The sequence below is a fragment of the Scyliorhinus torazame genome, chromosome 1 (genome assembly GCF_047496885.1).
Source record: "Scyliorhinus torazame isolate Kashiwa2021f chromosome 1, sScyTor2.1, whole genome shotgun sequence".
Taxonomy (NCBI): domain Eukaryota; kingdom Metazoa; phylum Chordata; class Chondrichthyes; order Carcharhiniformes; family Scyliorhinidae; genus Scyliorhinus; species Scyliorhinus torazame.
In genome coordinates, this window is record NC_092707.1 from 244,808,404 (window position 1) to 244,831,862 (window position 23,459).

General features: G+C 49.6%; 1 protein-coding gene across 1 annotated transcript in view; it reads right to left on the reverse strand.

The window, feature by feature from the left end:
• The window catches only part of LOC140386816 (cystatin-like), a 40,236-nt gene extending 18,156 nt beyond the window's left edge, over positions 1 to 22,080 (reverse strand). Inside the window, exon 1 of the mRNA XM_072473214.1 lies at positions 21,836 to 22,080. Within this exon, the coding sequence (XP_072329315.1) occupies positions 21,836 to 22,045 (210 nt within the window). The 5' untranslated portion in view covers positions 22,046 to 22,080. The remainder of the gene's footprint in view (positions 1 to 21,835) is intronic.
• Between the last annotated feature and the right edge of the window lie 1,379 nt (positions 22,081 to 23,459).

Sequence of the window (23,459 nt, forward strand, 5' to 3'; positions counted from 1 at the left end):
GCGCACGAGGACCCGAACGCGCTGCAAGGTATTCCCGCAGAACGCCGGGACCCATCCGGACCGCAAACATGCCCCCCTAGCAATCCCTCTGCCTCAACCAGTGCCCGGGACCCTGCCAGACGCGATCCCAGATACATAAACAGCGCCCTGTTCCTCGCCAGCGCCCTGGACCCCGCCAGACGTGACCACCTACCTTCCACAAGAGCTGACATCTGCCATCGGATCCCAGGATCATCCAGCAGCAGCCGCCGACCGAGGAAGCGAGGGAAACATGGCGGTCTGCAGGTTAGCCTGAAGCAACGCAGTTTCAAGACCCCTCTCCCCAGCATACTCCTGGCAAATGTCCAAGCGATCGAAAACAAGCTGGATGAACTTAATGCCAGACTTACCTCTCAGAGGGAAGTAAGAGACTGCTGTGTGCTCTGTTTCACAGAAAGAAGTCTTAAAACACCAGGTTAAAGTCCAACAGGTTTGTTTCGATGTCACTAGCTTTTGGAGCGCTGCTCCTTCCTCAGGTGAATGAAGAGGTATGTTCCAGAAACATATATACAGACAGATTCAAAGATGCCAGACAATGCTAGGAATGCGAGCATTAGCAGGTGATTAAATCTTTACAGATCCAGAGATGGGGTAACCCCAGGTTAAAGAGGTGTGAATTGTGTCAAGCCAGGACAGTTGGTAGGATTTCGCAGGCCAGATGGTGGGGGATGAATGTAATGCGACATGAATCCCAGGTCCTGGTTGAGGCCGCACTCATGCGTGCTGAACTTGGCTATAAGCTTCTGCTCGGCGATTCTGCGTTGTTGCGCGTCCTGAAGGCCGCCTTGGAGAACGCTTACCCGGAGATCAGAGGCTGAATGCCCTTGACTCTGTTTCACAGAGACATGGCTCACCCCCGCCTCACCGGACTGTGCCATACAACCTGAAGGCTTCTCAATTCACCGGGCGGACCGCACGGCATCATCAGGCAAAGCGAAGGGTGGAGGGGTTTGCCTCCTCATCAACTCCTCCTGGTGCTTGGATGTGGTGACTCTGGCGACCTACTGCTCCCAGACCTGGAATACCTGACCGCGAAGTGCTGCCCATACTATCTTCCACGTGAGTTCACTTCAGCCATTATCACAGCGGTCTACATCCCACCCCAGGCAGTAGTGAGGAAGGCGCTGGACGAACTATACACAGTAATAAACAACTACGAAACAGAACACCCAGAGGTCTTGTTCATTGTGGCCGGAGACTTCAACAAGGCCAACCTCAAGAGTGTACTGCCAAAATTCCACCAGCACATCTCCTGTCCCACCAGGGGCGACAACACTCTTGACCACTGCACTCAAAAATCAAGGGCGCCTACCGTTCCATCCCCCGACCGCACTTTGGGAAATCAGACCATAAGACGGTGCTCCTTCTCCCGGCATACAAGCAGAAACTCAAGCGGGAGAATCCAGCTAAGAAGGTTGTGCAGTGCTGGTCCGAGGAGACAGAAGAGCTCTCACGTGACTGCTTAGAGACAGTGGACTGGTCCATATTTAAGAACTCAGTGACCAACTTAAATGAGTATGCCACCACCGTCACAGACTTCATCAGCAAATGTGTGGACGACTGCGTGCCAAAGAAAGCAGTACGTGCGTTCCCCAACCGGAAACCATGGCTCAATCGCGAGATTGACTCCCTACTGAAGGACAGATCTGAGGCGTTCAAGGCAGACGACCCTGACCTATACAAGAAATCCAGGTACGACCTCCGCAAAGCCATCCGAGATGCCAAGAGAGAATATCAAACCAAGCTAGAGTCACAGACAGACTCTCGGCGGTTATGGCAAGGACTAAACAACATAACGGGCTACAAAACGAAACTGAACAGTATCCTGCCTCCCATCCATTGACTCCATCTACACCTCCCGTTGCCTGGGGAAAGCGGGCAGTATAATCAAAGATCCCTCCCACCCGGCTTACTCACTCTTCCAACTCCTTCCATCAGGCAGGAGATACAGACGTCTGAGAACACGCACGAACAGACTCAAAAACAGCTTCTTCCCCACTGTCACCAGATACCTAAATGACCCTCTTATGGACTGACTTCATTAACACTACACCCTGTATGCTTCATCCGATGCCAGTGCTTATGTAGTTACATTGTATATGTTGTGTTGCCCTATTATGTATTTTCTTTTATTCCCTTTTCTTCTCATGTACTTAATGATCTGTTGAGCTGCTCGCAGAAAAATACTTTTCACTGTACCTCGGTGCACATGACAATAAACAAATCCAATCCAATCCAAAGGCTGTGCTCTGCCCAGTAACCAGTGGTGATTGGATATTCCTCCACTAGAAGATTTTTTAGAGTCCCGAGGTAACAGTTTCATTTCAGTTGTTACTCTGTTAGCCTGGTGACTAACTAACTCTCTCCAAAAAAAAGATCCAACTAATTCTCTCCAGAAGGTCACTGTGAGGGCTAACTCTCCAAGAAGTCTGGGTGCCCTGTTCTTGAGACTGCAGAGGCCTGAAGTCAAACCATGAGCTGATGGTCCAGTTTAATGAGAAATAAAATGTCTCTCCAGAAAGCCTGCTGACCATGAGTACAGCATCTTCTAACCTGCAGGGACCCTGGATAAATGACTCTGCAAAGAGGACCATTACCAGCTGAAACCAGAGACTTTAATCAGCAAGCTTGCTGTGGAGAAAGTGAGCTAAAGATCCACCATCAAAGCAAAGACTCTTATCTTTTGACCTTCATCCTTTTTTCAACCTCTTTGCACCCCCTTTGTGTTTGTCTGCCTTGTGTATGGGAGAAGTTGGGAACAGTTAAAGGGGGCAGGAGGTATTAGCTTGTTATCCAGTTTATTTACTGCATATTTCACAATTCTTCGTATAAATTAACAATAATTGTGTTTGAACTTAAAACCTGGTGACAGTAATTATTGGGCAGCCAAGGGCCAAAAACTTTGGGTACTTATATAAGAAGTATTGGGGACTTCCGGGTGCGGCGATGCGGAGCTAAGCCGCGCATTTCGGCAGCTCCCGCGGCAACGGACTTTCGGGCTCCAACGGAGCTTTTTTTAAAATCAATCCCGTGTGGGATGGTGCAGTGAGGTCCCCCCTCACAATTTATGGCAGAGATCAGCGCTGTAAAGTCGAGGAAAGAGGCCCTGGAGCAGAGACCAAAACGAGGGGAAGAAGGCAAGATGGCGGAGGGCGGAGTGCAAGCAGCGCGGGGGTCAGACCAGCAGGAGTTCCTCAAGCGATGTGTGGAGGAGCTGAAAAAGGAGGTGCTGGCGCCGATGCTGTTGGCGATCGAGGGGCTGAGGGAGACCCAGAAGACCCAGGCGGTGGAGATCCGTGAGGTGAATGATAAAGTAAATACCAACAAGGACGAGATCCTGGGCCTGGCGGTAAAAATGGAGGCGCACGAGGTGGTGCACAGGAGGTGGGCCGAGAGAATTGAGGTCCTGGAGAACAGGTCGAGGAGGAAGAACCTCCGGATTCTGGGTCTTCCCGAAGGAGTGGAGGGAGCTGATGCCGGGGCGTATGTGAGCACGATGCTCCATTCGCTGATGGGTGCGGAGGCCTCTCCGACCCCCCTGGAGCTGGAAGGGGCTCACCGGGTCCTGGCGAGGAGACCCAAGTCTGATGAGCCGCCAAGGGCGATAGTGGCAAGGTTCCATCGCTTCGCGGCCAAGGAAAGTGTGCTGAGATGGGCCAAGAAGGTGCGGAGCAGTAGATGGGAGAACGCGGTGATCTGAGTCTACCAGGATTGGAGCGCGGAGGTGGCAAAGAGGAGAGCTGGCTTCAACCGGGCCAAAGCGGTGCTGCATAAACAGAGTCAGGTTCGGCATGCTGCAGCCTGCAAGGCTGTGGGTCACTTATCAGGACAGACACCATTATTTTGAAACGCCAGAAGAGGCTTGCACCTTTATACAGACCGAAAAACTGGACTCGAACTGAGGGGATGTGGTTTTATATGGGGTTGTAAATATGGGTAAAGAATATTTTATGGGTGGGATGATGGATGGGGATGTGGGTAGAACAAAGAACAAAGAAATGTACAGCACAGGAACAGGCCCTTCGGCCCTCCAAGCCCGTGCCGACCATGCTGCCCGACCAAACATCAATCTTCTACACTTCCTGGGTCCGTATCCCTCTATTCCCATCCTAGAGTTCAGGTTAAAATTCCTAAAATTTCCTTTTTTCTTTTCTGTAGACAAGATGATGATGATGGGGAATGTGGCCGTCGGTGCTGGAGGGAGGTGAGACTTGGGGATGAGGGAACTGGGATAATGGTCGCAACAGGAGCTGCGCCACAGGGGGCGGGGCTGGTTCAGGAAAGCGCGGGCTTTTTCCTGCGCCAAAAGGGGGGGGGATGGAGGAAGGTAAGGAGGAGGAGAGACTCCCACACGGGGAGATCAATGGGAAGGCGGGGGAGGCCGGGGTCAGCAGAAGTCAGCTGACTCACGGAGGTAATATGGGGGGAGCAAAAGAGCTAGATGTGGATCTAGCGGGGGGGGGGGGGATTCTAGGGTTGCTGCTGCACTGTCTGAGGGGGAACTGAAAATGGAAGAGGTGGTCAGGGCGGGGGTTCCCCACCTGGGGGACTGGAGGGTGCGGGAGGCGCGAGCACGGGACTGGCCTAAGATAGGAGATGGCTAGTCGGGGGGGGGGGGGTGTAGCCCCCCAATCCGGCTGATCACGTGGAATGGGAGAGGCCTAAATGGGCCGTTTAAGAGGGCCTGAGTGTTCGCACACTTAAAGGGACTGAAGGCAGACGTGGTCATGCTTCAGGAGACACATCTGAAGGTGGCAGACCAGGTCAGGTTAAGAAGGGGATGGGTGGGACAGGTGTTCCATTTGGGGCTGGATGCGAAGGATAGAGGGGTGGCAATACTGGTGGGAAAGCGGGTGTCGTTTGAGGCCAAGAACATAGTAGCGGACAAGTAAGGCCGATACGTGATGGTGAGTGGTAGGTTGCAGGGGACGGAGGTGGTACTGGTGAACGTATATGCCCCGAACTGGGACGATGCTGGATTCATGAAACGGATGTTGGGTTGTATTCCAGACCTGGAGGTAGGGAGCTTGATAATGGGTGGGGATTTTAACACGGTGTTGGACCCAGCATTAGATCGCTCCAGATCTAGGACTGGGAAGAGGCCGGCTGCGGCCAAGGTGCTTAGGGGGTTTATGGATCAGATGGGGGGAGTAGATCCGTGGAGATTTGTCAGGCCTTTGGCCAGAGAATTTTATTTTTTCTCCCACGTACATAAGGCCTACTCCCGGATAGATTTTTTTGTTTTGGGCAGGGCGTTGATCCCGAAAGTGGAGGGAACGGAGTATTCAGCCATAGCCATTTCAGACTATGCCCCGCACTGGGTGGAACTGGAGTTGGGAGAGAGGGACCAACGCCCGTTGTGGAGGTTGGATGTGGGACTACTGGCAGACGAGGAAGTGTGCGGGAGGGTGCGCGGGTGTATTGAAAGGTATCTGGAGGCCAACGACAACGGGGAGGTGCAGGTGGGAGTAGTATGGGAGGCGCTGAAGGCGGTGGTCAGGGGAGAGTTAATCTCCATTAGGGCTCACAGGGTGAAGAGAGAGGGCAGGGAAAGGGAGAGATTAGTGGGGGAGATTTTAAGGGAGGGCAGGAGCTATGCAGAGGCTCCTGATGAGGGACTACTCAGGGAGAGACGAAGTCTCCAGACAGAGTTCGACCTGTTGACCACAGAGAAGGCAGCGGCACAGTGGAGGAAGGCACAGGGGCGATATATGAATATGGGGAGAAGGCGAGCCGGATGCTGGCACACCAGCTCCGTAAGAGGATGGCAGCGAGGGAAATAGGTGGAGTCAAAGATGGCAGGGGAACTACGATGCGGAGTGGAGGGAAAGTGAATGAGGCTTTTAAGGCCTTTTACGAGGAACTGTATAGGTCCCAGCCCCCAGGGGGAAAAGAGTGGATGCGGCGATTCTTGGAGGTGGCTGGTTTGGGGGCACCAATTGGGGTGGAGGAGCTGGTTAAAGGACTGTGGAGCATGCAGGCAGGGAAGGCCCCGGGGCCGGATGGGTTCCCGGTGGAGTTCTACAGGAAGTATGTAGACCTGTTAGCCCCGTTGCTGGTAAGGACCTTCAATGAATCAATGTCGGAGGCGACAATCTCTTTGATCCTGAAGCGGGATAAGGACCCACTGCAATGTGGGTCATAGAGACCGATCTCGCTCCTTAATGTAGATGCTATGTTGCTGGCAAAAATGTTGGCCACGAGGATTGAGGACTGTGTCCCGGGGGTGATCCACGAGGACCAGACGGGATTCGTAAAGGGTAGGCAGTTAAATACTAATGTGCGAAGGCTTCTCAATGTGATAATGATGCCATCGGTGGAGGGAGAGGCGGAGATAGTGACAGCCATGGACGCGGAGAAGGCCTTCGATCGGGTAGAGTGGGAATATCTCTGGGAAGTGTTGAGGAGGTTTGGATTTGGGGAGGGTTTATCAGTTGGGTTAAGCACCTGTATAAAGCCCCGGTGGCGAGTGTGGTCACAAACCGGCGGAGGTCGGAGTATTTCCGGCTGTATCGAGGGACGAGGCAGGGGTGCCCCCGTCCCCTCTGCTGTTCGCATTAGCAATTGAACCTTTGGCCATGGCGTTAAGGGAGTCGGGGAAATGGAAGGGGGTGGTTCGAGGGGGAGAGGAACTTCGAGTGTCGCTGTACGCACACGACCTGTTGCTGTATGTGACGGATCCAGTGGAGGAGATGGTTGAGGTAATGCAGATCCTACGGGAGTTTGGAGACTTTTCGGGCTATAATCTCAATGTGGGAAAGAGTGAACTCTGTGTGATCCATCCGGGGGACCAGGGAAGAGGGATAGACGACCTACCGTTGAGGAGGGCGGAAAGGAGCTTTCGATACTTGGGGATTCAGGTAGCCAGGAGCTGGGGGGCACTGCACAAACTTAATTCGACGCGGTTGGTGGAACAGATGGAGGAGGATTTTAAAAGGTGGGACATGTTGCCACTCTCGCTGGCGGGTAGGGTACAGTCGGTTAAAATGGTGGTCCTCCCGAGATTTCTTTTTGTATTCCATTGCCTCCCAATTGTGATCACTAAGGCCTTTTTTAAGAGGGTAAGCAGGAGCATTACAGGATTTGTGTGGGTGAGCAAGACCCCACGGGTAAGGAGGGGGTTCTTGGAGCGTAGCAGAGAGAGAGGAGGGTTGGTATTGCCGAATCTGGATGGTTATTATTGGGCAGCCAACGTGGCAGTGATCCGTAAGTGGGTGATGGAGGGAGAGGGGGCGGCGTGGAAGAGGTTGGAGATGGCGTCCTGCAAAGGAACGAGCCTGAGGGCGCTGGTGATGGCACCGCTGCCGCTCTCGCCGACAAGGTACACCACGAGCCCGGTGGTGGCGGCAACGCTAAAGATCTGGGGGCAGTGGAGACGGCACAGGGGTGCGACGGGAGCCTCGGTGTGGTCCCCGATTAGAGACAACCATCGGTTTGTCCCAGGAAGGATGGACGGGGGATTTCAGAGCTGGCATCGGGTAGGGATTAGAAGAATGGGGGACCTGTTCATTGATGGGATGTTTGCGAGCTTAGGGGCGCTGGAGGAGAAGTTTGGGCTACCCCCGGGAAACGCTTTCAGGTACATGCAAGTGAGGGCGTTTGTGAGGCGGCAGGTGAGGGAATTTCCGCTACTCCCGGCACAGGGGATTCAAGATAGGGTGATTTCGGGCATATGGGTCGGGGAGGGCAAGGTGTTGGCGATATACCAGGAGATGAAAGAAGAGGGGGAGGCTCTGGTAGAGGAGCTGAAGGGTAAATGGGAGGAGGAGTTGGGGGAGGAGATTGAGGAGGGGTTATGGGCTGATGCCCTAAGTAGGGTTAATTCCTCTTCCTCGTGTGCCAGGCTGAGCCTGATACAATTTAAGGTGGTTCATAGAGCGCATATGACTGGGGCGAGGTTGAGTAGGTTCTTTGGGGTGGAGGACAGATGTGGGAGGTGCTCAGGAAGTCCGGCAAACCATGTCCATATGTTTTGGTCATGCCCGGCACTGGAGGGGTTCTGGAGAGGAGTGGCGGGAACAGTATCTAAGGTGGTGAAAGTCCGGGTCAAGCCAAGCTGGGGGCTAGCACTATTTGGAGTAGCGGACGAACCGGGAGTGCAGGAGGCGAAAGAGGCCGGCATTCTGGCCTTTGCTTCCCTAGTAGCCCGGCGAAGGATCTTGCTAATGTGGAAGGAAGCCAAACCCCCAGCCTGGAGGCCTGGATAAATGATATGGCTGGGTTTATCAAGTTGGAAAGGATAAAGTTTGCCTTGAGAGGGTCTGCGCAGGGGTTCTACAGGCGGTGGCAACCGTTCCTAGACCATCTCGCGGAGCGTTAGATGAAAGTCGGACAGCAGCAACAGCAACCCGGGAGGGGGGGGACATTGTTCGTGGGGGGGGGGGGGGGGGGGGAGAGGGAAGGGAGGGGAAGGGGGGTTTCACTGGGGGGCATTTGAGCATGAAAGCACGTGAATGATCCGGAAACTGACATGTACGGGAAGAATCCAATGTACAAAGTTCTGTATCTTATTGACTTGCCATGTTCATGTCTTGCCACGCGAGTTATTTTTCTTTTCTTTGTTACGGGGGGGGGGGGGGGGGGGTTGTTTGTAAGGTGGAAAATATTGTTATTGAAAAATTCTTAATAAAAACATATTTTAAAAACAAAAGTATTAGTTAGTTCACTTGTGTTGTGACTCTGGGGCATGTGGGGCTGTAATTGACCACGCATTAGTCCAGGGTGTCGTAACATTACCATGTGACTCTGTACATTATACCCTATAGTAGTGAGTGCAGGCAGCACAATGCTGGTGTCATCTGGTCTCACTCACGTTTGGACCATTTGTTGTGTTTGCTGATGAAATGCTGTCATGTGAAGCCTTGACAGCAACCCTCATTCCTCCAATGAAATAACAGGGAAAGTCCCTTATACAGGATGAAACTTGCTGGTATTTACCGTTCATTATGAATGGAGGGGTTGCGCGGAAATGGGGGGGGGGGGAAATAAATACAATGTGCCTTAATGTAAATAAACTGTTGCTGTTAAAAAAGTTCTGGGAGAGACAGAACTAAAGGGAGAGAGAAAGAGGAAGAGAGAAGAAGAGAGAACCATCAGTGACTAACCAAGTCACTAATTTCAGATAATGACAACAAGTGTTGTATTATGTGTCTGGATGCCATTGTAATGTAAAGGAGCTCGGCAAAGCAAGGGTTAATGTGAGACAGTATGATGTATAGAGTCACATAGTAATAAACTCAAGAGAGAGCACCTGTTGCCAATTCGCCCCGGAGATGCCAATAATGTTGCCGTTTTAATGAGTGGGATACTATCCCACCAGCGTCACCAAGAATGTTGCCAATTAATAATGATGATATTGCTTTTCAGAGTCACCAGGTATCAGATGATACCACCACAAGGTTCAACCAGATATTGATCAAAGACCCAACAACCAGTCAGTTAATTCAAGTTCAATAATAGTTTATTTACACACAGGATTAACTCACACATGCAACATAAAAACACTACAAGCTAAATTATACCTACCACTACAACAACCTGTACTTAACTTCAGGCACCCGGCTTTATGCAGAGGAACAAGGCCTTTGTTCGGATCTGGAGTGGCTGGGTCTGGAGAAGTGACTTTGGTTCTGCTGGGCTCATCCGTTTGGTAGCGATCGTTGATCTTGAACTTGCTTCTGGTCGTGGTGCTGCAGTTGGCTTCAGGTACAGGCCGGGCCGAAGAGTGCCGGTGTGCCAGGGCCAAAAGAGATCGAACATATGGCAGTGTCTCTCTTTAACCTTTGGGCTTTTGCGCTCTTTTGGGCGGTCCTTACCTTTGGACCCAATAATTCGGCAGGCTTCGATTACTGCCTTCGATTTGAGCCAATAAAGGGGCGGGTGCCTTGACGGCTGGGCGTGTCCTGAGCAGTCATTGACCTTGGCTGTTTGGGCTTCCTGGGTGAAGAGAGCGGCGCCAATGTGTCTGGAATTGTACCTGAGTAACAGCCCTTTGTCCTGGGGAAATGGGTCATTAGAATGCTAATCGGCTAGGGGTTTCAATACTGTCTGGTTCTCTGTTAACAAATATACATTTAGGCTCTGAGTTTGCCTGAATCCTGTATTGGCCATATTTCCCTTGAGTCTTTGCAATATCCATGTTTCCTTTGTAAGTGGCCATCCCAAATGGCTACAGTTCGTTCTCTTGATCCTAAACGCGAAGCGTGGTGGATCACAATACTGATCCTTCATCTGTTATTTGGGGTGCCGGGTACCCTTGGTCAAGGACAGTTTCTATACTACTCTGTCCTACATATTGGAGTATTTACCTAAGTTTTTAATACATCACACATTCATAAATTCTAAGGGGGCACTATAAAATTTCATCATTCATTTAACTTCTTTACAGAAGGGGAACCTCTAACTGTCCTTACCTAAACTACACTTATGCTGCTAGCTAATAACCAGAAAGAACTTATATTACAATACAACATTTTTAAACAATGGCAGCATCACCTTCCTACTTAACTTATCACATTTACCGAAACGCGAACTTTATTTATCAGAAAAGGGTTCAAAAAGAGTGTGGGGTCTGTTGAAGTCCAACAAAGGGGGCTCGGAGTGTATATATCGGGGAGCGGGAGGCTCTCCTTCACCATTTTCGAAGTGTAAGTGTCTGAATGACACTGCAGAGTATTGCAATAACTAATAGGCTTCTACCGTGTATGAGGGAATACCATTTTACGATGTTATCGCACCATGTGGGGGTATCAGTGTTTATTTTCATGTGAGGTGTGGTGTCCGGGCTAGAGGTATCGTGTAGTATGGTTGTGTTTGGGGCCAATGTGGCGTGGGTTACAGGGGCCGTCGACGCACGCAACTGTAGTGATCCAACGATGATCATAATAGAGCTCATCAGTTCTGTCTTCATCTTGCAGGGGCTGGTTTAGCACACAGGGCTAAATCGCTGGCTTTTAAAGCAGAACAAGGCAGGCCAGCAGCACGGTTCAATTCCCGTACCATGGGCGCCGGAATGTGGTGACTCGGGGCTTTTCACAGTAACTTCATTTGAAGCCTACTTGTGACAATAAGTGATTTTCATTTTCATTTTTCATTCATTTGTTCCTTGTATCTTCGTATATTCCTGGGGGCGCAAGCATAATAGCTGTTATTACCTTTGTTAAATATCTCGTTTGTCTGTCTGTTTCTCCTTAATATCAATTTCCCATTAGAATTGTCACCATGTGTGACTCCCTCATTTTTGTTTTTTAAAACCAACCATATTTTGGAGACAAGACATCTGAAAAACATTCTGTTAAAGTGCAAGGAATTCACGCAGCTTGTGGTCGATGCATTGAGTGGGAGGACACTTTCTCCATCCAACACTGAGGTAGCTTTTGTAACAGCAGCAAATTTTGTTACAACCAAGTGTGTTGAACATATAAATAGCAGTTGGGGTTAGTGACCCAAGAGTCGCCGAAAACCAAAGTTGAGTGCAGAGACTGGCAATGAGCATTCTTTAAACCACACGCAAAAAAAGAACAGATCAGGGGAAACAAAGACCTGTCAGAGACAGTAAAGAGTTTTAAAAAACTTTTCCAAATCAGTGATGGGAACATGGGGTGCGTATGAGCTGCGGCAGGGCAAAAATGGGTGGAATCCCCGGGTAGGGCGGTGATCAGTGCCGTTGCTCCACTACCCGAGCTTGGCTGACCGAATACATAGGGGTTCTCAGGCAGGGCGGGGATTAGTGCCGTTACTCCACTGCCAGGGTGACCTTACACGAGCGGAAAGAGTTTGTAACATATGGACTCCGAAAATGTGCAGACGAGTAATCATGACTGCATCAAGAAATTTAGTGAACGGACGACATTAATTAAACATCCGAGACTGGAAGAATAAAGTGTATCAAGAAATTCGAGAAATAAAGGCGGGCAGGCTCTATCAGAAAATAGGACACCGTAAATCTCAATCGGTTCCTTTTTCTCATCATCAAGACACCTTAGGGTTCCATTTCAAAAAGCGTCATAAAAGGATTACCACAACGGGAGTCAGACTCTGAGTCATCACCATCTCCCCGGTTGCCAAACTCGTGTCTGGCGTTTTCATGCCCATGGCCGCGTGTGTCGTCGTGGGATCCGAATCGTCGTTCCGTATCAATCGACAAGAGTTATCGCGGTGCCAATGGGGAATTCTTTGGTCAGAAGGTGCGGTAGCTGCAAAGGGCAAATTTTGATCTTCGGGTGGTGGCGGTGACTCTGGTTGTGGCAATGAAAGGGGGTATGAGGGGCCAAACATATCTTGGTCGGGGTTCCTGGGGCTGGAGCGACTGGGGCCTGAGCGGTTGTGCCATTGGTCGTTGATTTCAAGTAAGTCTGGAGCACTATCGCTAGCGTCCGAATCAAGTTGAAGGTGGAAAGTCGTTCCTGGGGGCGGAGACAATGTCGGGTCTGTGGGTGTGCTGTCCTGGCTGGGGGAGGATCAGACTAGGTTGTCAGTGTGCGGGGCGTAATCATCTGCTATTGCCAGGGAGACGTGGTGTGAGTGGCTGCACTGGGTTCCATAAACCTTAAGTTGGTTGATATGAACCATCCTGACTTTCCATTAGGATACGTTATTTTATATACCGAGGGGCTTACTTTATCTGAAATCGAGTAGGGTCCTGCAAATTTAGGGGAGAGGAATGAACTGGGATTATATAGGGAACCCATCACCTGCTGACTGACTGTATACTCTACTGTGTGTATTGTTTTAGCAAAGCAGGCCTTAACTCTGCTTTTTCCTAGCGCCTAGTCGGACAACTGCAGCGAGCTGGGCTGCCTTAACATTTTCCATTACCTGTTGGACTGCTTTTTCGTGAGTGAGGGCGGTGACTGTGGAGCTGGCCAAATCAAGTCCTAATAAATATTCAATTCCTTTCATGGGTCGCCTGGTCATAAGGGTGTGGGGGGTGAAACCTGTGGAACTTGATACCGTGTTCCTAATAAACATAAGTGTAAATGGGAGAACTGTGTCCCATGTAGTGTTGTGCTGTTGCACCATTTTCCTGATAGTCGCTTTTAGGGTTCTGTTCATAATGTTCCACAATGCCGCTGGATTCTGGGTGATAGGCAAGATGGAATTTTTGCTTTATCCCCAAAATCGTCAAAACATTCTGCATCACTCTTCCTGTAAAATGCAAACCTTGGTCTGATACAATGCTGCGGGGGAGTCCCCAGCGTGTAAATATTTGCTGTGTTAAAACCTTGGCTGTTGCCTTAGCCGTGTTTGTCCTGGAGGGAAATGCTTCCTCCCATTTTGTGAAGGTGTCGATCACCACCAACACATATTTAAAACCATTTCTGCAGGGGGGGGAGGAGGGGACCAATATAATCTAGCTGTAAATTCGTCCATGGGCCATTAACAGGGCGGGTGTGTCTTAACTGACCTTTCCTGGAGTATCTGTCTGGGTTATTTTGAGCACAAATTAAACAATTTTCAATACAATGTGTGACGTCTGCTTTTAAATCGGGCCACCAGCACAAGGGTCTTAAGTGGGCAATGGTGGTTTCTATTCCCTGATGCCCATGTCCGTCATGAAATTGACAAATAATCTGCTTCCTGTCCTGGATGGGGCCACATAAATTCCATTCTTTAATACAATTCCGTCCTGTACCGTCAGTGTGTCCTTGAATTTGTCGTAGGGGATGGGAAGTTACCATTTAAAATTTGCTGAAGAGTGTCTTCTGCCTTTTGGGCCTGGGCTAAATCTTAGATATTGGTCTGTGAGACCTGGACTGCGTGTACTGGGGCACTCTCGGGGGGTTGCCAAAAGTGACCGTGTCGTGATCCTGCCTTTGCTAGGGCGTCTGCTTTTATGTTACCGGGTGGGGATGAACGATGATGGCTTCTGACTTTTATTATGCCATATTTGCGGTCTTTAGCTGTTTCCAGAATGTCCTTCAGTAATGGAGCTGAGGGTAGGGATTTACCGTCGGCGGATATGAATCCTCTAGATTCACCCAGGGGCAGGAATTCCGTCCAACTGTTACAGACATATAAACTGTCCGAATATATATCTGCGGGGGTCGGGAAAGAATCTGTGTACTGCACTATGTATGCGATGGCTGCTAACTCGGCTGCCTGCAATCCTAAATGTCCTGGTAATTTTAGTGATATCTCCTCTAATGCGTGTCCCTGTGCGTCTTCCACATATATACTACATCCTGTAATTCTTTTTCCATTATCAACGGTGGAGGAGCTATCTGCATAAATTTTTTAAGATTTATCCGTGGGCTGGGTTCTCTGTGGTCTGATGCCTGCTTTTGTGGGTAGTGATTTAGGAATAAAGGGTCCTGTGCTGTGCCTGGCTGCGATGATTTCACACTCGTGTGGGGTTCCTTCATACTGCAAATTATCTGCTAAAAATGTGTGTCTTTGTCCTTTTTACTGTGATGTCCCTTCCTTGCAAGAGTAGGGTCCAGCGCGCTGCTCTAATCTGGCTAACGGAACCGTCCTTTAACCTACCATCTAACAGTAGTTGCGTTGGGGTGTGCTCGGTTAAAATCACCACGGGGTTGAGGCCTGTGGTGTATGCGAAGTACTGAACAGCCCAAAAAACTGCGAGCCAGTGCCTTTCGCAGGCTGAAAATCCTTGCTCCACTGGGTCCAAAACTTATGAGGCATAGGCTACAGGTCCTAAACGATCGTGCCTTTCTTGGAGTAGTACGGCCGATAGGGTTCGGTCGGTAGTCGCAACTTCTATGGCGTATGGGGAGTGTGGGTCTGATACCTGCAAAGCGGGGGCTGTACCTAGGGCGTGTTTTAATGCATCAATGGCACCTGTGTGCTGTGGAAGCCATTCCCAAGGGGCGTCCTTTTTTAGGAGCTCAGAAAATGGGGCTGCCTTGGTGGCGAAACCGTCTACATGGTTCCTACAGTATCCAACCAGTCCTAAAAATGACCAGAGTGCAGTGACATTATGGGGCAAGGGCAATTTAACAATCGAATCAATCCGTTTTTGCTCTATCTCTCTTTTTCCGTGTGTGATGACTGTGCCTAAATAAAAGACCTTTTCTTTCAGGATTTGGGCCTTTTTCGGGTTAACTTTACACCCAATTGAGTGTAGGAGACCTAATAGTTGTGAAAAAAGGAAATGTGCTCTTCTTTGGGATCAGTTTGTAGGAGCAAGTCGTCCACATATTGAATGAGGCATTCGCGTCGGGAAAATGTGGATAATCCATTTGCCAATTGTCGGTGGAAAATGGAGGGGGTTTGTGGAAACCTTGCGGAAGGAATGTCCACGTATATTGCCGTGCTTGGAATGTGAAGGCAAATTTGTGTTGACAATTCTTACATAATGGAAAGGACCAGAATCCATTGCTAATGTCCAGTACCGTAAAATACCTTGACTGTAGTCCCTGTTTTAGCATTGTCTCAGGACTCATGGCAACGATGGGGGCTGCTAATGGAGTTACTTTATTGAGTTCTCTGTAATCGATGGTCAGTCTCCATGAACCGTCTGGTTTCCTTACGGGCCAAATTGGGGCATTGTTTGTTGAGGCTACGGGCTGAATTACACCTTGGTCTAGCAAACTTTGAATTACTTTTGCAATTTCTCCCTCAGCTTGCTGTGGGAAACCGTATTGCTTCTGGGGCTTGGGATCGGGACCGGTAATGGTGACTGTTCCTGGAACTTTTCCACAGTCGTGCTTGTTCTGGGCGAAGGATGCTTTGTGTTTCCTTAGGACCTCCCTAATTGTCCTATCTGTAGTAATGGCTTGCGGATCAAACCAATAGTCACCTACTGAGCAGATTCTGTGTTCGTAGTCTCCTACTGCTGTTCTAGCCATTTTTCAAACACACTTATTCACGGGGTCAAAGGAAAGGTTGTATGAACTCATTAAGTCGATCCCTAAAATGTGCTCTGCTGTTCGGGGCAAATCTACTAAAACAACGGGGTGCTTGGTATTAACGTTTCTGATTTGGATATCTACGGGGGCCGTAATATATCCCTGCTGAATATGTCCTGTAAATCCACTAAGAGTGATAGTGTCTGTAGTGGGCCATTTTTCTCGCTGAAACATTGTGGGGGAGTTTAAAGTGGTGCGGGACCCTCTAGTGCCCCAAAGGAACTCTACGGGGTGTCCCCGGACTGTGCCTGTGACTACTGGTCTACCTGACATGTCCCAGAGTGTGTCGCAGACCCAAGTTGTGGAGTCCGAACACCGTCAATCTGTGCTATTTATGGCCGAATTGTCTGGGCGGGCGCTAATACTGTGTATAGGCCTGGCATTGTTCCTATGTGGGGCATTCACTTGCTGATTCCATTGCTGGTTCGGGGGGGCATTGCATTCGCGGGCGTAATGTCCCTTTTGTCCACAATTATAGCATCCCTGTACTCTGTGGTGCTGTCCGTCATGTCTACCTTTGTTTACCCATGTGAGGTCCTGATGTGCCCATACTGGATTCATATTTGCTTCTGCCTTCTCCTGCTCTGCCTTTTTATGTAGAGATTGTTCCCAAGCTCTAAAAAGTCTCTTCAGAACCCACACTTCGTTATGTGTGGCATCTGAGGAGGTCATAATTCGCACAGGCTTTTTCATAGAAGTTCAAAGAATTTACAGTGCAGAAGGAGGCCATTCATCCCATCGAGTCTGCACCGGCTCCTGGAAAGAGCACCCTACCCAAGGTCCACACCTCCACCCTATCCCCATAACCCAGTAACCCCACCCAACACTAAGGGCAATTTTGCATGGCCAATCCACCTAACCGCACATCTTTGGACTGTGCAGGAAACCGGAGCACCCGGAGGAAACACACGCACACACGGGGAGAACGTGCAGACTCCGCACAGACAGTGACCCGAGCCGGAATTGAACCTGGGACCCTGGAGCTGTGAAGCAATTGTGCTGACCACTATGCTACTGTGCTGCTGGACCTGCTTCTGTGGCGTGGAAGACTAAAATACGGGTCCATTTGGTTGTGTTTTCGACATTTAAGTGTGCGCGGACTAAATCTCCAAATACCACTTTGAAGTGTATCCAAAGGCGTCCTGCGTATGCAGTCGGATGCTCTCCCTTCTTGTCTGCAGCGATTTAGACCTTCTGCGGGATCTCCTCTGTTATAACCAATTGCATCTAAAAAAGCTGCCTTCATGTCCTGGAGACTTCCTCCTCCTACATTCTGTGGATCAGGTAGTGCTGAACTAGCGGATGGTCAAGGCTCATCACTATTAGTTTCACTTCCTCCGGTTCGTCCACCGTACATATCTGTCTGTTGTCTTACTCGCTCAAAGAAATGGTGTGGGTCTGCTGTGGGTTGGAATGGTTCAATTTTGGCACGGGCATCTCTCAATTGTGTGATGGATAATGGGGTGGTGTACAAAAAATCGAGTTCGTCGTCAATCGGTGACTTGCGCTGTGTGGTGACTGGATTCATGGGGCTGTGTGCTGCCTGTGCAGTCGGTGGTGCGGGTGCTTTCCTTTTTGGGGCCTGGGGGGCTCTATTGTGATTTTCGGTGTCTTCTACACATCTATAGGCAGTTTCATTGAGTTCCTGCCAATCAGGACCATCTTCCTGGTCTAAATTTGGTCCAAAGGTGTCCCTGAAACCATTTTGCACTGAGAGCAGTGACTGTAACCTTGAAATTTGCTGCCTGCATTTGACATGGTCTACTGAACTCTGCCTTTGTTCCGTTGTGGAACTGTGGAATGCTCGTAAAGCTGCCTTCAAGTCTGCGCATTGCTTCTTTAACTGTTCTACCTGTTGTACCGTCTCTTCTCTTACCAAGACTGCACGTTGTGTATCTTGCTAGGCCTTATCGTATTGTGTCTGAAAGCTACTTAGGTGGACTAAACCAGATTGGTGTGCCCATTTGACACCAGCCAGCTCCTTGTCTTTTGCAGCTAGCTGCTCATTAACCTTTTCACACTTGCTAACGTTTCCCTCACTCTTCTCTTTCTCTGCAAGCTGTCTGCGGAGCGATCTCACGACCTACTTTGTGCCTCGCAATTGTACCAGACAGGACACGATTGCCATCGGCTTAGAACTTTCCTAAACTCTTCTTGTGTATCTCGGTTAGGTTGTCCCACCAAGTTTGTCCTATACTACCAGGACCTGACTCTTCATTCGCACAAAACTCAGACCAAAGGGGCCATCTTTTCCCTTTTAAGTATTTCCTTAGTTCCTCTTCCCATATGGGACACTGCTCTACTCTACTGGTCACTGCGACCTTGGGTTCCTGTGGGTTCATAAGGCGCTCCATTGCCTTTGCTGCCATTTCTACTGGTATCTCTTTTCTGTATCCTAAATTTGGGACAGGGGGGAATAAGGCGGCGATACAAAGAGCGGGTATGGCCTAAGCTATTTTCCGGTTCACAAAACTCTAGACAGCTTTTACGCAACAAAATCTAACAAGTTTACCTTATATCCCTGTTAGTACGCATACAAATTACTGCACACTTCCGAATCTTGAAGGTTTGATCAATACAGATCTTACACTTGTGGTTTCTTTAACTTTTCCAATTGGGTTTCTAATTCAACATTTTGTGGGTTCTCTCAGTGACAAAATCACTTCTTGGTCGAGTCCCGTCAGAGGTCGCCAATAATGTTGTCAATTCGCACCGGAGACGCCAATAATGTTGCCGTTTTAATGAGTGGGATACTATCCCACCAGCGTCACCAATAATGTTGACAATTAATAATGATATTGCTTTTCAGAGTCACCAGCTATCAAATGATACCACCATAAGGTTCAACCAGATATTGATCAAAGACCCAACAACCAGTCAGTTAGTTCAAGTTCAAAAATAGTTTATTTACACACAGGATTAACTCACACATGCAACATAAAAACACTACAAGCTAAATTATACCTAACACTACAACAACCTGTACTTAACTTCAGGCACCCGGCTTTATGCAGAGGAACAAGGCCTTTGTTCGGATCTGGAGTGGCTGGGTCTGGAGAAGTAACTTCGGTTCTGTTGGGCTCAGCCGTCTGGTAGCGATCGTTGGCCTTGAACTTGCTTCTGGTCGTGGTGCTGCAGTTGGCTTCAGGTACAGGCCGGGCCGAAGAGTGCCGGTGTGCCAGGGCCAAAAGAGATTGAACACATGGCATTGTCTCTCTTTATCCTTTGGGGTTTTGCGCTCTTTTGAGCGGTCCTTACCTTTGGACCCAATAATTCGGCAGGCTTCGATTACTGCCTTCGATTTGAGTCAATAAAGGGGCGGGTGCCTTGATGGCTGGACGTGTCCTGAGCGGTCATTGGCCTTGGCTGTTTGGGCTTCCTGGGTGAAGAGAGCAGCGCCAATGTGTCTGGAATTGTATCTGATACCTGAGTACTAGTCCTTTGTCCTGGGGAAATGGGCCATTAGAATGCAAATCGGCTAGGGGTTTCGATACTGTCTGATTCTCTGATAGCAAATATACATTGAGGCTCTGAATTTGCCTGAATACTGTGTTGACCATATTTCCCTTGAGTCTTTGCAAGTATCCATGTTTCCTTTGTAAGTGGCCATCCCAGATGGCTACACACCCTGGAAGCATCCTACCTACATTGAAAGAGCTCCATGTGTGACAATATCTGGGATCTGTAAATAATTAAAGATTAACAACAAACTGTTTCTGCTTTAACATACAAGTTTCAAGGTCTCATGATCAAGACATCTAAAGTACCCATATTACAACAATAGAGGCAACACTAACTGGCATTAATGCAGAAATGGATAAACTTGGTTAATCAATATAGGCACTGAGTATTGAAAGAAGAAGTGATATGGGGGAGCTGACTGAAGAAATAATCAGACAGCGGCTTTCAGTAGATTTTTGAAAATGGGGGAGACCAAGAGACTTTGGGAGTAAAGTTGCCAATGTTAGTTCAGTGGGAGACTTCATCCACATTCTTGCTGTTGGTCGTCTAACATAGTCCATCCTGCCAGTGCATTACCATCAGATCAGCCTTGATCTTATTGAATGGTGGAGCAGGCTCGAGGGGCTGAATGGCCCTATTCCTGCTCTGAATTCATATGTTCAGAGTTAACAGGAATGGAGCTCCAGGATGTGGGGCCAGGAAGCTGAAATAGAAAGAGGGAATAACTCAAAGGATGCAGAATTTAAAAGGGGAGGGGTGTATACTGGGGCACAAGATTGGAGAAAGCTGCAGTGGTTCGAGTGGCCAATAAGAGTCAATTCATGGCCTCATCCCAACACTGCTGGTATTTTGTGGATGGACACTTTGCCAACTGGAGGCCTCCTTGCAAACTCAGGTGGGGATGGGAGGGGGCGGTCTCCTGAACAGGCACCTTGTGGCCCACGTAGAAAGAACACACACCTGTTGGGGCCTGTGTGATTGGCCCTGGTGATCCACAACCCCAACTTAGCTGCACTCAAGGCCTGCTCCGGGGCCTGCTGCAGTCCCAGCAGTGACCACCACTCCACGTGGAGTGGCTGAGACTGACAATCTGCCTGTCCTCTGATAGGCCAGCAGCTCTTGGTGGTAGAATAGGGGGGGGGGGGGGTTGGAGGAGTCGGGGGATGGGAGCTACGGCTTCTGGCAACTGATTGCCTGAACGGTATAAAGTCTTCTGCAAACTTTTATTTCTTCCAGATTTATCAGGCTTATCCCCTCCTCCTCATCGATTAAATTGCTGAGGTTGCTACGCCACCAGGTCAGGACTCCAAGATCCTCCGGTGCTTGGCCACCTGAAGTGCACACCTTCTCAACACAGATTTAAATCCATTGTCCTGAAGGAATTCCACCACTGCTCGCCGATGTGCATTCTCGCTGTGCTGCAAGCTGCCAGCGCTGCTCAAAATATCAAACTACTGCTTCATAAAGCCCGACTTCACACTCAAGAACATCATTACATCACAGGCCAAGATGTGACCATGGCAACTGGACATTGTGAACACTGGCTGGTTTGTGAACCACCACTTTCCTGATCAATCAAACAACAACTCAGATTTATCCAAAGGCAGTTTAACCCCCCGTATCCCAGTAGCTGCAGCAGGCCGTTTAAAATCCCAGTTATTTTGGCAGGACTGAAATATCCCACCAGGCAGAAGCAGGGTTGGGAGTGGGGGGGGGGGAGGGGGGGGTGGTGTGAAATCCTGGCCCGGGAGTGGAAAGGTGGGGCGGTTTCAAGATAATATCCCAGAGTTTAGGAACTTGGCAGCTGAAGGGGCCAAGGTTGGAGCGACAAAAAAATATCAGAGATTCTCAAAAGGCCAGAATCAGAGGGCCGCATATATCCCAGGTAGTTGTAGAGCCAGAGGGGGTTTATAGAGAGAGATAAGGGCCTGCAAGATCATGGAGGGATTAAAAAATATGAGAACAGATAAAACACATGGAAGAAAGCACTGCAAATATTTTGGATTATTCTGCTTACAACATTCTATTTGTGCAACCGGAGCAGACCCAACTTTCTAACTGGGTCAGGAGTCCAGAGAGAGGAGCGATCATAATGACTTGAGGGACACCACCCATGTGAAACCAGGGGTGGCACACCACACACTCCTTCTCCCCCCCCCCCCCCCTCCTCCTCCCCCCCCCCCCACAGTCCTCCCCCCCTCCACCCCCACTCCCCCCCCTCCTCCCCCCCACACCTCCCCCTCCCCTCCCCCCCCCACACCTCCCCCCCTCCCCCCCCCCCCCCACACCTCCCCCCCCCCTCTCCCCCCCCCCCACACACTCCTCCCCCTGACAAGGTCAGCGTGACATCCAGGTGACCTTTCAAGAAGTGATAAGCAGGGGCATTACCTCATGACTTTCACTTCCCCCATTGGGCACACATTTCACCTCAGCATTTAACAGGCTCTGAATCCTGGTCTCGTTACCTCTACTCGTGCTGACACAACCCGAGTGACTTTGAAGAGATGATCATCCTTTGAGAATGTGTTGAATGATTCCACTGCAAAATCTAGTGAGTTCTGGACTTCCTTGTCATGAGGATGAATGGATTTAGATCCTAGCCCCTGGTTAATGGTGGAGACTGAAATGAAAACGATGTGGATAAAGGCACAGCGACACTGCCAGTCAATCGCCATGGTTCATGAAGCATAAGGGAGTGACTCAGCAGAGAGCATCAGCAGGTTTTTATTTGATTATTTGCTCACTGGATAGGTTTGAGTGCGTGAGCCTACTTTGCATTAATAACAATTATATCACGCTACTGGTTTGTACAGTGCTGGACGGATGTGCGTATTTTGAACATGATATGGTGCTGGCTGTTTGTCAAGGTGAATAGTTAAACTGTAGGCCAGATCGAGCATCTTAGTTCCTTTTTGAATATACTCATAAACTGAGTTACCAACTGTCAGTTTAAAACCACTTCTAGCTTCTGCATAACTCTTGACCTCCCCAGGGTGTCCCCCCAACTCCCCGAAGACCAATGAGATTCTCCGCAGGGACTTTCCCCCCCCCCCACAGGGAATCCCCTCCCCCACGGGATTCCCCTCCATCCCTCCCTTCGACTTGGACCCTATTGGACTTTCACCCTCCTCACCAAGGAGCACCTATCCCCACCCCACAATCAGGTCTCACCCTCAAGGCCTGACCCCCTGACATTCACCCCCCTCCACCCCAGCATCCTTAGGCTTGATCCTATGATTCTATGATCCAACCCAACACCCATCCACCTGCCACTGCAGCAGCCCCCCCCCCCCCCCCCCCATGAGACCCAACGTGATTCTCCTCCCAAGGCATGACCTGACCCTCCCCCAACTCCCCAAGGCCCAGCCTGAACTCCCCAACCCTCAGCCCTGAGGTCTGACTTGAACCCCAGAGCCCACCGAGGTTTGATCGGACACCAGCTGAGGTGCAACTCGATCCAACCACCCCTGTGCCCCCAAAATCCACATCCCCACCAAATCTAGCCAATTACCTTATATACCTACCTTCCCGCTGGCCTGACAAAGACCTTTGAACTTGGTTGGAATGTTAACTCACCTGGTTTACAGCTAATGAGCTGTGCTCAATGCTAAACCCCGGGGACGCACTGCACTGCCCGGATCCCATACAGCCTGAATCGGCAGGTCAGACTAAATAGTTTCATGTGAGTAAGTCAGAGCAGAGTGGTAACCCAACCATTCTTACCCCTTCACACAAGTCCAGGTCCAACAGACAACTGAATTGTTTGTCTGATGTAAGAAATGTTGGAAACAAGGGTTCATTCATTCAGGAAAATGTTTAAATCAGGGGGAAATCTTAAAAGCAGTTGGCCATTTCTTTTAATAAGCTGTGAGGTTACAAAATGTCTGAATTGGCAGGAGCCCAAATGTTTTTGATGTTATTGGTTGTTTCTGGGCTGCTGAGCCATTCCAAAAAAACATATCCACAAATTTGAGAAGACTTTTGACTGCTTTGTAACAGAAGAGTTGATTTCACTCTCTGAGAGAGAGAGAATGCTGGCTCGATGCATGTAGGTGCAATGTACTGGAGAGCAACGTCCCTGTGAGGAGA